This window comes from Peromyscus californicus, unplaced genomic scaffold, assembly GCF_007827085.1.
Source record: "Peromyscus californicus insignis strain IS unplaced genomic scaffold, ASM782708v3 Scaffold_20__1_contigs__length_68692818, whole genome shotgun sequence".
Classification (NCBI taxonomy): domain Eukaryota; kingdom Metazoa; phylum Chordata; class Mammalia; order Rodentia; family Cricetidae; genus Peromyscus; species Peromyscus californicus.
The window spans coordinates 60028800-60041170 of record NW_026294503.1 but is presented as its reverse complement, the minus strand read 5'-3'; the positions used below and the strand labels follow the sequence as shown (position 1 = coordinate 60041170).

The following is a 12371-nucleotide window of genomic DNA, read 5'->3' as shown; positions in this document are numbered from 1 at the left end:
CCAGACAGTGGGAAGCTCTTTCGCTAAAGCATGCATTAGGCAATTTACAAATTTGTTGAATGGCGCACAATCATGTAATCTCCATTTAAGGCGGATTCCACCACTCAGGCTTTTCATTTCAGTGTTTTAGATATCGTTGAACAAGGGGTTCCGACACAAGAAAGAAATCCTTAGAAACTGTACAAATGGTGTCACTGTTTATAAAAGTTTCATTTTTCTTTCCTACCCCAAAGACTCTGGGATCTGTGAAAATCCTGTTATTCCTAGAAGTTTCTTCTTCTGAGTGATTATAATTTGCCATGCACATCTTCAGAGAAAATTAGATTAAAGTCATATAATTCTTATTTTGAACACCATTTAAACAAATCTAAAATGCTAAGCTGTAGTTTTTAATCCCTTAAACATTGTTGGGCACATTTCTCTCTGGCTTCATGAGTGTTAAAGGTAGTAATAATGTTTGCAGCCATCTTACTGTGTTAACATCGTTACTGTAACATTCATTTTAAACTCAAAGAATCTTTGCTTCATACACGTAGAGAGCTATAATAAGACAATTAAGGACTATATAGCATTTTTAAAATCAAAAAACCACAAGAGATGTGAATTCACTTGAAGTAGAAACTAATTGAGTCAAAGAAACACGCAGGACTTCTCTTTGCCATCAGGAAATCACAGCAGCTGGGGGTGCCTGCAGGGGGTCTGCACTGTGGCCTGGTCACAGTCGGGCATGGAGTGCTCAGGGGCCTTCCCCTCCTGGTTGAGCTATTTACTCCTGACTGACTCAGGGAGAAGGGGAAGCATTGTCTTCAGTTGTGTGGCCACTGGCGACCACACACACACATGGTCCTGGGTGAACTCAATGGGTCACAAAACCAAACCAAAGGTCATGAATCTGAGAAAGGGACTGGTGGTGGGCATGGCAGAGATAAAGGAGGGCAGGGAATGTGGGCAATGAGAATGTATAATCTGTATGTATGAAACTGTCAAATAATAAACCTAAAAAAAAGTCTTTAGAGAACATAGCTTCAAAATGAACAGAAACTTCTTTCTTTTTTTCCTTCCTTCCTTCTTTCCTTCCTTCCTTCCTTTCTTTTTTTAAATTCTGGTTTGTTTGCTTTTTTTTCTTTGCCTGTTATTTATTTTCTAAAGAGAGAGAGAAAAGGAGGCATGGAGTTGGTTGGAGGGAGAGGTGGGAGGATCTAGGAAAGTTTGGGGGGACCGTGATCAGAATAATTGTATGAAAAAAATAATTTTCAGTGAAAAAGAAAAAAATTAAAGGAAACTATGATCACTTTGTCTTGTCATAGATTCATTTGCCGGAACATGTTCTTCTTACAGGTTATGACTTTTGTTCGGAGAAGCATACCTGCATGGAGAACTCTGTCTGCAGGAACCTGAATGACAGGGCCGTGTGTAGCTGCCGAGATGGTTTTAGGGCTCTTCGGGAGGACAATGCCTACTGTGAAGGTAATTCTTATAATGATGTGTAGCTTGGCTGTATAAATTTACTGGGATTACCAAATGGGAAATTTATTAATTTCCCAGGTTGTCAAGTTGACGGGCCCATTAAAAGCAGTGAGTTTAATTTGGAGCATATTAATCAGCTAAAAATAATTATCTTTCAAATTAAAGTTTTTCAGCTATCTGCTAATAAGCTAATATGGCTGTTTCTCAAATTAGAACAATGTCTCCACTGTGAAATTGCCTTCTCTTTTTCATAATTAGATATTCAGGTAGCTTACATATTGACATGATTACCGTGGCTTGCAGTTAGAATTACAGTCAGACTTTTGCAGACACTGTTGTGTAACAAAGGCAATCAATTAAGAGGAAGACAAAGTGTCGACTGCTATTCTTGTCTGCTGCTGTATGTAACCTCGGTGGTTATCCGCGTGCACTAATGCACTTAGTAAATAGATCCAATAGAGAAAATCATTTCTTGAAAAAAATTTGACTAACATCCAAGGTCGTTTGTTATCTCATAGAGACAATGCAAACACAGTGAGCGGGCCACATAGTTCATTTGGTTCCAGCTGTGCTCCTATAGACCTCCAAAGTCCCAAGACACTGGAATTTACACTACCCTGGGGCGCACATTTAAATCACTCCCATTAACTAGAAGAGGAAAGGAGAACACTGCTCAGGTGGCACTGGGTAGTTGGGGGACCTGGAGGGTTCCAGTCTTACCCCTGCAGCTGTCAGGCTCACACCGCACATCACTGAAGGCAGAAAGAGTGTGTGATGTCAGCTACCTCTGTTTACTCCTGGTTAGCCCTGGGGAAAGCACCTTGTTCCCTTAGCACTGGGCAGAGTTTTCTCTGTAGGAGAATTAGTATTCATTTTAAAGCTGCCTTTGGATGAAGGCTTTTCTCTCAGTGCTCTTATTCAGCCCTGAAGGGACCCTTCCATTTCTGCAGAGTGAAGAGTTAATTCATGGCTCTCCTCCCCCATTTATAATGCAGATTTACTTAAAGTTCCTCATTTTAACAAATCTTAGATAAGAAATGGATTTTTACTTAGTGATTTTTATTCTTACTCAACATAGAGTTGGATTTTCTTAGCAAAATATGTATTTTCATCATAATAGCTGAGTGAGTACCCTCATATGTAATGAACTCTCCTTGTATTATTATTGTGCATATGAACCCGTGATACAAATGCATATGTCTTTTTGAACCTTGATCATCTGGTCTTTTTTTTTTTTTTTTTAGCTGATTGCTTTTGTTGACTGTATTCACTTATATAACATATATTCAGTGAGCATTCAGTATATAGCAAGCACTTCTCTCTGCACTGGGGATAGAAATGGTGAGCAAAATGAGTCAGTTCTCATGTTCAGGGACTCTGCATGCTCGTAGGAGAACGGAGTATGTTGGTAACCATGGAGAAGATAATTGCCAGTGGTGGAAAATCATGAAAAGGAGATGAAGCAGATGAGGTGCTGAAATGACAGGGGATTCATGTAAGTGGAATGTTGAGCCTTCAGGCTGTCCTTCAGGCATGCCCTTCAGGCTGTCCTTCAGGCTGTCCTTCAGGCCTGTTCTTCAGGCCTGTCCTTCAAGCTGTCCTTCAGGTCTGTCCTTCAGGTCTCTTGATGACTTGGAAAGACCTGGGACAGTACTTTCCAACTAGAAGGAAGAGCATGTGGAAATGTCTTAAGTAGAAACACACTTGGAATGCTCTAGAAACAAAGACAGTGGTATAATGGTGAAAGCAACATAGGAGATTCAGCTGGAGAGGTAGCTGGGGCCAGCCTATGTGGGTGTTTTTCAAGGACTTTGGGCTGTGCTTTCAAGTAGATACGCTTGTCCTATGTAGGATAGGTGACAAACTGGTGGCAGTGTGGGAGAAGAACTGTGTATTAATAGAGGAAACACGAAAGGGTATTGGAGCAGTCTGGGTAAAGATGGGAGTGGCCTAAGTTAGAAAAGGGTCAGAGATGGTGATGGGGAGAACACATGGTGTGTTTCTTCACTGCAAGTTTGTAGTCACATGTACAGCTGTTTCCATCTTAAATGTATCATGCCAAAAAGGTTTTCTAGCCTTACGTTCTTGGTCATTTGAAGGTGATATCCTCAAAACTTAAGAAAATGATGGAAAGGTGTGGTAGAGATCTTGAAATTTTTATACATGAGGGCTCCTAATCCTTTTCTACTTCTGGCTATTCACACAGTGTTGGTCTAGTTAGGGAAATGTTCTTTCATTGTTATTTTGAGGCATGGTCTCATGTATCTCCCATTTGGCCTTGAACTCCCTATATAGCCGAGGAGGACCTTGAACTTCTGGTACTATATGCTACATCCAACCAAAAACTCTGAGTTTACAGGTACAGTCTTGTGGTAATGCATCTGGTTTATGCAGTACTGGGAATCAAACCCAGGACCACTGTAAACAAGCATGGTACCAACAGAGCTAGTGTGTGTGTGTATGTCAAATGCATGTATGCACATATATGTCAGTGCACATGTGGCGGTCAGAGAACAACTTGCAGGAGTTGGTTCTCTCCTTCCACCTCCTGGATCCTGACAACAAGAGCCTTTACTGCCTGAGCCATCTTGCCAGCCTTCATTGACAATATTCTTACCAAATTTGGTTTTCTGTTTTTATTCTAGCAGTGTTGCTAAATTGTTCATTGTTTTGACTTTTTAGAGGCTATACATACTTTAAATTTTGATGCAGTGTTACGTAATACTTATCGGGCCCCTATTATTCTAGAGTTTTGTCCCTAAAAAAAAATAGATTTTGCATTAAAAGTAAGTAAATGATAGTTTGTAAGTGACATACATTTTATTTCCTAAATCTGTGAGGTTGTTTCAATGCTACAGCTATAATTGAGGTTATTGATTTTGACTACAGTGTGCCTTTTCAGCACTACTACAGCATCAGTAAGTGTTGGAACTAATTTATTCAGCTCACACACATTTATTGAATGCCTCTGTCATACAAGGTTAGTGCTGAATGTGAAGTCATATGTAGAGATACACATGGCTGATACACTCTCAGGCAAGGAAGACAATAAATCTATTATTAAATAACATTTTACTGAAATGTGGCAAGCACCTTGAAAGAGAAACAGATTACTAGGAGTCTGGTCTAGATACGTGTTGGGATTAGGAAAATTTTGTTTTCAGAGTTCAATTCTGAAATCTGAAGGCTGAGTGAGGCCAGCTAGCCTTAAAGGGAAGGATGGGAAAGAAGGGGGTCTCCTATTTGGAAGAGCCAGACTTCTTGGCAGAAAGAGACACTTTAGGAGATAAAGGACAGCCCCAGTGACAGGCAGAGTCTTGGAAGTCAAAGGTTGCCATATTCATCTACTTTTCTCATCAACGTGACAGTGACGCCTGGCACTAGCTATTTAAAGCCGGGGTAGGGGGGTTTCACAGCCCTCCCTGCAGAGGAGAACTGAGTGACAGGAGAAGTTCAGTGTTGGCCAGCAGGAGTGTGGGGCAGCTGCTACATGGTATAGGCAGTCAGGAAGCAGAGACAGGACAAGAAGCAGGCTGGTTAGGAACCTTCAGCTCCCCTCCTATAGATGACCTGCTTCCTGTATCTAGGCTCCCCATCCCAAAGGTTCTGCACCCTCTCCAAACAGTGACAGTTATCGAAGACCAAGTGTTTCGACATCTGTGTTTGTGAGAGACAGTTCATATTCTAACCATAACAGGTTTCACTGAGGCACAGAGGTCATGACCACCTGGTTGTTTTAAGTAACTCACTTCAGCTGTGAGGCATATTTGGGGGAGATAGCATGCTGGGAAAGTAGCAATGATAAAATCGTAATGGAGGAGTAGATACACGTAAGAACATCTATGAAGTAGAACTACCTGGTTCTGATGGTTGACTGGTGATAGCAGATGGTGAAGAGTGGCATGGAAGTTGTCTGCTTTCCAGCCAAGAAATAGATGAATGTCTGTCTGTGCAGCTCAGTTAAGGGAGAGGTTGGGAAAATTGTCTTGGATTGGTTCTGTTTATGGCATATTTGTTTAAATGTGTGTGGATGTGGCCATTCAGTTAAGGCTAGATATACAATTTCAGATTCTGAAGTATGTAAATGACTCTTGATCCAATAGAAGGAATTACTTAGAGAACTTTGAGGAATATTTGAGCATTTTCTTGAAAAAAAAAAATAAATGAAAGGAACGTCATGGATAAAATGTAGGAGGAAAGAGGAGAGCAGGCAGTATTACAGAACCCAAAGGAAATGTATTCCAAACATATGTTGGATGCTTCTTGGTAAACTTTCTATGGCTACAGCAAAATACCCAATACCAGTTACTTTACAAGCAATAGAGGTGTATTTTCCTTGCACTCCTGGGATCTGTGAAGTGCCTGGAGCATGGCACTGATACCTGCTCACACCCAGTGAAGGGCCAAGGGTGTCACATGGTGAGACAGAGCACACATGCTCACTCCATTCCTCTCTTGATAAAGCCACTACTGGAACTCCTCATTACTTCTTAAGGCCCCATCACCTAGCATCATCAACATGTGAGTTTAGAGCATGAATTTTCAACATGTCAACTTCCTGGCAGATTGCTATGAGCTGCAGAAATATGAAGTAGGAATTCAGCCGACTATGGCAAAGGCTATTACCCGAAGAAGTTAAGAAGTCTTCCAGAGGATAAAGCCAAGACTCAAGGAGTCTTGGTGATAATCGGCTTTTGAATGTATTAGCCCTTTCCTGCAGTGAATTTTTTGTGTGCTATTGTAGCTTTTCCATTTGATCCTTTTCCCAAGAACTTCTAACAGTGTGGTTGAATCATTCATTGAGCACAATTTTCCCCTCTATAATTTGGGGTATTTGGGTAACATCCCCCAACTGTATGCCTTTCTGTAATCAATGTCATTAGCAAACATCCAGCCAGGACCATCTACGGATGAAAGTATTTGTCTGAGATACCTTCCAGACCTCCTAGAACAGACTGCAGATAGGTAAGCATTTAGACTATCTGTTAGTTCCTGAAAGAAGGTAAAAATTTACACTGAGACAACCGCCCAGGCCAGGTGGATGTGCTCATTAAGCTTACCCCTCCTTTCTCCTAGTCTATCCCCAGTTCTAGATCTCCCTTTAACAATTAACTCAGATGCAGGCTACCTAGCTACAGTTGCCCTGCCCTGCCAGTAAATGGCACAGCTTGGGCAGATTTGGGCACCAAAGGAAAAAAAAGGCAGTTTTATTTTCACTTGTGACTCAGTGACTTATAGAATCCCAACTTTTTACCTAACCACTTCTAAGAATATAGTTTGAGCGCATAAATTAACCTTTTTCAATCTAGTAACTGAATTTAACCCTCAGTTGATTCATTCCCCATTAGTCACTTCCGTTTTGGGTTGGTAAGGATAGCTGACAATTACTGCTCTTTGTGTGGATCTTAATTTGCCACTGGTAGTGTCTCTCTTGGAAATCTGGGAAAAGACTCTAATAGGCTGGACCCCAATAGTCTTTGTTAACAGATACAGTCAAGGTGCATCAGCTCCAGAGATATCAAGACAAGTTCAGAAAGCCTGAAAGGCTTCCTTGGCGTTGAAACTGACAGATGAGACTGGAGATGTGAACATCCCTGATTTTGTGGCAGAGTTGATGGTAGAGCCAGTTTTTAGCTCTGAAGAGTGTGTCATAGCAGACATGGGTCTCAAGAAGAGAGAAGGAAAAGGAGGAGATGTAAGGGAATTTGCTTCCAACCTTTGCTCTTGTCCTTTTAAATTACTTCCCTCCTTTTATTTCAGTAAGTTTTACAGTATTTATTTGGGGCTTTTACTGCTGTAATAAAACACCATGACCAAAAGCAACTTGGAAAGACAAGGATTTATTTGGCTTGCATATCTCAGGTCACAGTCCATTGACAGAGGCCAAGGCAGTAACCTGGAGTCAGGAACTGAAACAGAGAAGAGAGACTGTGGAGGAACTCTGCTTATGTCTTGCCCTCCATGGCTTACTCTGCGTGTTTCCTTATACAACTCAGGGCTGTCAGCCCAGAAACCACCCCCAGTGGGCAGGTCCTGCCCATATCAATCACGAATCAAGAGAATGCCATACAGACTTGGCTATAGATGAATATGATAGAGGCATTTTCTCAACTGAGGTTCCTTTACCCTGAAAACTGTAGCGGATGTCAAGTTGACAAACAACAACGAAACCCATGGGACATTCCAGTAATAGGATGAAATTAGCATTTTTATGACCTCACAGCTTGTCCAGCTTTTAGATATAAAAGGACTAAAATACTTGAAAATATGCTGGTATTTTAGTCTCTTTTGAACTCTACAGTCACCACATTTCCCCCTTTTGAAATTATATATTTATCTCTACCCAGTCCCTGTTGCTTATCTCCTGTGAGTTCTTCATACGGTTTTAAGTACTTAACCTCCCATGTCATCTCTTAGCAGTTCACATATGATCTCTGAAAGTCATCCAAAATTCAGCTGGAGGTTGTAGTTTTAGAATGGTTCTCAGCTGCCCGTCAGTTTTCCTTCTCAGTTGGAGGTTGTTGAGCCTCACGATGCTCTGATGCGGTCTTCTTTCACCTGTGATGGCCATGTTGGAGTTCTGGGTCCGCGTCTCCAGAACTCATCCAGGAAGCTTCTCTTCAGTGCCGTACGTAGGTCCTGGAAATTATAGCCACATCTGTCCATGTGGATTATAATGAAGAAGCCATTCCTTGACTCCTACACTTAGAGTCACTTGCACTTTGTATTCCAATCCTTTGATAATGATATTCTAATGTAACTATGTTAATTTTTTTTTAATTTCAAAGAAGGAATAAACATGCAATTCTACAGTAAAACAGCTCCTTGGAATTAGAGAGATGATGCATTAGGTCCATGTGACCTCTCTTTCTTGTCTTCTATCTTTTCTTTCTCTCAATTCATTCCTTCCCTCCTTTCTTTGTTCCCCCTTCCTCCCTTCTCTCCTCCTTCCATCTCTCCCTTCTTCCCCCTCCCTTCCTTCCTCCTTCCTCTCTTCCTTCCCCATCCCCTCCTTTCTCCTCCCTCTATCCCCTGTTTCTCTGCTGCTTGCCATCTCACAGCGAACTCTCTTAGTCATGAGTTCCTGACTTAGGCAATATCAGCATATAATTAACTGTGGATGTAGGGGCAACTGAGTTGATTCCTCTAAGAATAAACAGAGTGAGGGCCCCAAAGAGTTGCTCTATAGGAAAGAAAATACAGAATGAGCAGAATTCTTTGATTGCAAAGGAAGCCTGAGAGTCCTTACTGGAACTAATGAGAGGCCTGCTAATACAGCAGGGATGAATGGCCCAGAGAACTTAAGCCCTATGGGATTAATTAGGGACTCCTAACAGATATGGCAGCTTTCAAAGCTGTAGCTAATGATGCACTCTCTGGGCTATGTTAGTATAATGTTTCCTTAAAAAAAAGTTCAAGGATGCTGTGCAGTCTAGATTTTACATCTAAACAGAAGCAGTGTGATTTCTTCTGACGGATTTACTAGTGAGGCTATGGAAGTGGACATGGCCCAGGGTCTGCAGCTGGTAAGCTACGGGCTCAGGGAAGCTACCAATACTGCACTTGTAATCCGAGTTCAAAGCCAGATATTGCAAAGGGCTTGTTTTAGAACCATCTCTCCAAGGACAGGAGACAGACGGGAGAGCATCCCTTTGCTTAGCCTTCATCGGACTGGAGGAGGACTGCCAATATGAGTGAGGGAAGGCAAGGGCTACTAAGTCAATGCGTTCCAAGAATCTTTATCTGAGGGTCAAAAGGATATTAGGTCAAACACAGAAGTGGGCAATGAGTGACTAATGAGGGGAATACGCTAGCCCATGTGGCCCCGGATCTACAGTATTCCAACAGTCTACACAGTCCACAGGCAGCCTTGTAGAACTTTTAACATAGGCTTGTCTTCTTCCTAGGAAATTGAGTTCAGTGTGGAAGTTCTGAAAATAACTAAACCTGAACTTCTCAGCAGCTTTTCTTTCTTTTCTTTTTTTCTTTTAAAGATTTATTTATTATGTATAACAGATGTATGACTGCAGGCTAGAAGAGGGCACCAGATCTCATTACAGATGGTTGTGAGCCACCATGTGGTTGCTGGGAATTGAACTCAGGACCTCTGGAAGAGCAGTCAGTGCTCTTAACCTCTGAGCCATCTCTCCAGCCCCCAGCAGCTTTTCTTGACTTGTTCTTTATTTACTTTCTATCACAGGCAGTTTTCTCTGCCTCAAAAGCAGTTTCCATTCATTTATAAACTTGACCACTATTAACAAATTAATATCTGAAGAAAGAAAGGATTCTTTTGTTTGTAATTTTAAATTTAAAGCACACTTCTCTCCTCTAAAAGAAATGAAAACATTTGTATTTTAAACTCAATCCTTCTAAGGAAAAGATTTTCTGAATTTCTCTTATGCATAGTTTCTCTAAGCCAATAGAAGAGGCATGAATCAAGTATCGTTTCAACCAGTGTGCCATAGTATGACTCTCCAGGTAGGCAATATCTAACCCCATGCATGCACTGCTCACTAAATATGCAAATTTCATCTTATCGGAGTTCATGTTTGCTCCAGATGCTACACATAGAGAAGAAATGAGGACTTCAGTTATCAATAGTGATTAACTTACATAGAGCACCTTGTTCTTTCTGTGGTGGGTCTACAAGCTCTTGGGAATTTGCTTTATGGTTGGCTTATCTCATTGACCTTAATATAGAGAAGCTTTGTAACTTTTAAGAGTATAGTATGTGCTAGGTGTTAGATTATTCAATTGCAGCTCTAGAGCCATGGGAGGCACAAAGAAAGAAAAGGCTTGGTGTGACCTTACGCTGGACCACGTTTATTCACAGCAAGGGAGCATCTTTGTCACCCATGTGTGAAAATTGCCAAAATGCCTAAAGAGGAAAAGGAGGTACAGCCCCTTAGAAGGGCAGAAATGACTTCTGTAGTCCACAAGGGAAGCTGGGAAATGTAGTCTTTCATTATGGAACTATCAGTATGCCTGTTAGTAATACAGTCATGAAAGCACTACTAAGGTTCTGTTTCATGGAGGCAATTTTCCAGCAAAGCTAACATTTAAATCATATATTTACATCTGCTGTTGAAATGAGAATTGTAAAAGTTGGTTTTGTGCCACGTTACAAAGTACTCCTGTTTTTATATTCCCGGCAGTCTTGTTGAAAAAACAAACTTTGGTACTAGGTAGTCAATACAGGGTCCAAGGACCAGCAATGTAAGGCATCGCCTGGGGCTCATTAGAAATGTAGGGTGCTATACTTTCTCTCTAACTCCTAAATCAAAATCTGCATAGTAACAAGATCTCTAGGAAATTTCCCCACACACAAAAATTGAAAAACATTGCTTTAAAGCATGGGATACATTGATTTATCACCTTAACAAGTAAATAGCTCTCCAGCACTTTCCAGCCATGTGCTAAATTGAAGAGGACTTCAGCGTTCACACTTGTCATTCTCATCAGCACCACTAACTATACAGTTTGGTTTCTAACCTTGATTCCTAAGAGTGGGGTTCAAACTGTCTGGGAATCTCTGCTTACCTTGTTAACAGAGGCATGTTCCTGGACACAGCCTTGATTCACCATAAAAGGGTTAGCCGTGAGGCTCAGCATTTTTACAGGTCTCCCAAATGATCCTTATGCAAATTAAAATTTGAAAATGGCTATTCTGGGTGAGTTCTGTATCTATATCCTTCTAAGGACAGGTATTGAAAAAAAAATCATCATTTTGAGTCTTCAATTAATTTGCTCTGCCTAGGAAGATGTATTACTTAACTTACATATCAGAGTGATTTCATTTTAAACCAGGCCTTTTACTTGAACTATTAACATTTTGGTCTGGAAAATTCTTTGAGGTAGGTTTGCTCTGTGATGGTGGGGTGTTTAGCAGCAGATCTGGGCTCTAGCCTCTGGAAATCAGTAGCTCCTCTGGTGGTCTGCATTCCCTTTTGTGATATCCAGAAGTGTCTCCAGACTTCACCCATTTCCCTGAAGGGCTAAAGTTCCATCACTTGAGAGTCATTAAATTGTGTACAGAAAAAGAATGTGGCTTTATTTTATTCTGATTCCCACCCCCAGTGTCTGTTTTCATTACTTGATTTCCCTGAGGGATTTTGGTTCTATGCAAAGGTGAAGGAAGGCTTCTGTATGAGCACATAAGGGCTGCGGGGGCTCTTGGGGCTACACTGAATGCTCCATGATGGGGAATCACAATATAATGATGGGGAAAATGGAAAACACACAAAAGAGAAGGTCTGAACTAGAACACAAATATGAAAGAGAGCATGTGGTAGTTGTCTTTCTGGGTCTGAGTTACCTCCCTCTGTGTGATTTTTTTTCAACTCCACACATTTATCTGCAAATTTCATAATTTCTTTATAGCTGAGGAATGTATCAGAAGAAATTGGAGTTTTTAGTAGATAAATGAACATAACATGTTTCTGCAGATAAAATTATCATCTCACAGACTTATTCTTACTCCTACTAGTAACGAGCTTGTGCAGGGCACTTGGGCTATCTCATCCTGTTTGTCTATTAGTAAGGAGGATTTGTTTCATGAAGTTATTAGAGAAGAAATTTCACTATAACTAATTTTTAAAACAATACCTTCCAGCAAAATAAGTTCATTAAAGCATGTCATCGGACTTACATTTTCATATGTACTTATTAAGTCTAATGTCAGTGAAATTATGCAACAGTTTATTTGGGGAATTAAAATGTTATATCACTAGTGGGAAGTTGAGAAAACATTCTTCTTAGAGTTTAGATGATAATATTGTCTTATAGTTGAAGCCAGTTTTACTAAGATCTTTAGGTATTTCAGTAACTTACTACAGATTGTTTCTATAGCCACATTACTATGCCAAACTTCCTTTTGGTCTAAATAATATTCTAACTAGTTATTA

The 12371-nt window shown here is 40.7% G+C and overlaps 1 protein-coding gene across 2 annotated transcripts in view; it reads left to right on the top strand.

Annotated features, from left to right (window-relative positions):
• Positions 1–12371, top strand: part of Nell2 (neural EGFL like 2) — a 297833-nt gene that overhangs the window by 156089 nt on the left and 129373 nt on the right. For both annotated transcript variants that reach the window (XM_052748759.1, XM_052748760.1), the window contains exon 13: positions 1339–1467. In XM_052748759.1, the coding sequence (XP_052604719.1) occupies positions 1339–1467 (129 nt within the window). The remainder of the gene's footprint in view (positions 1–1338; positions 1468–12371) is intronic.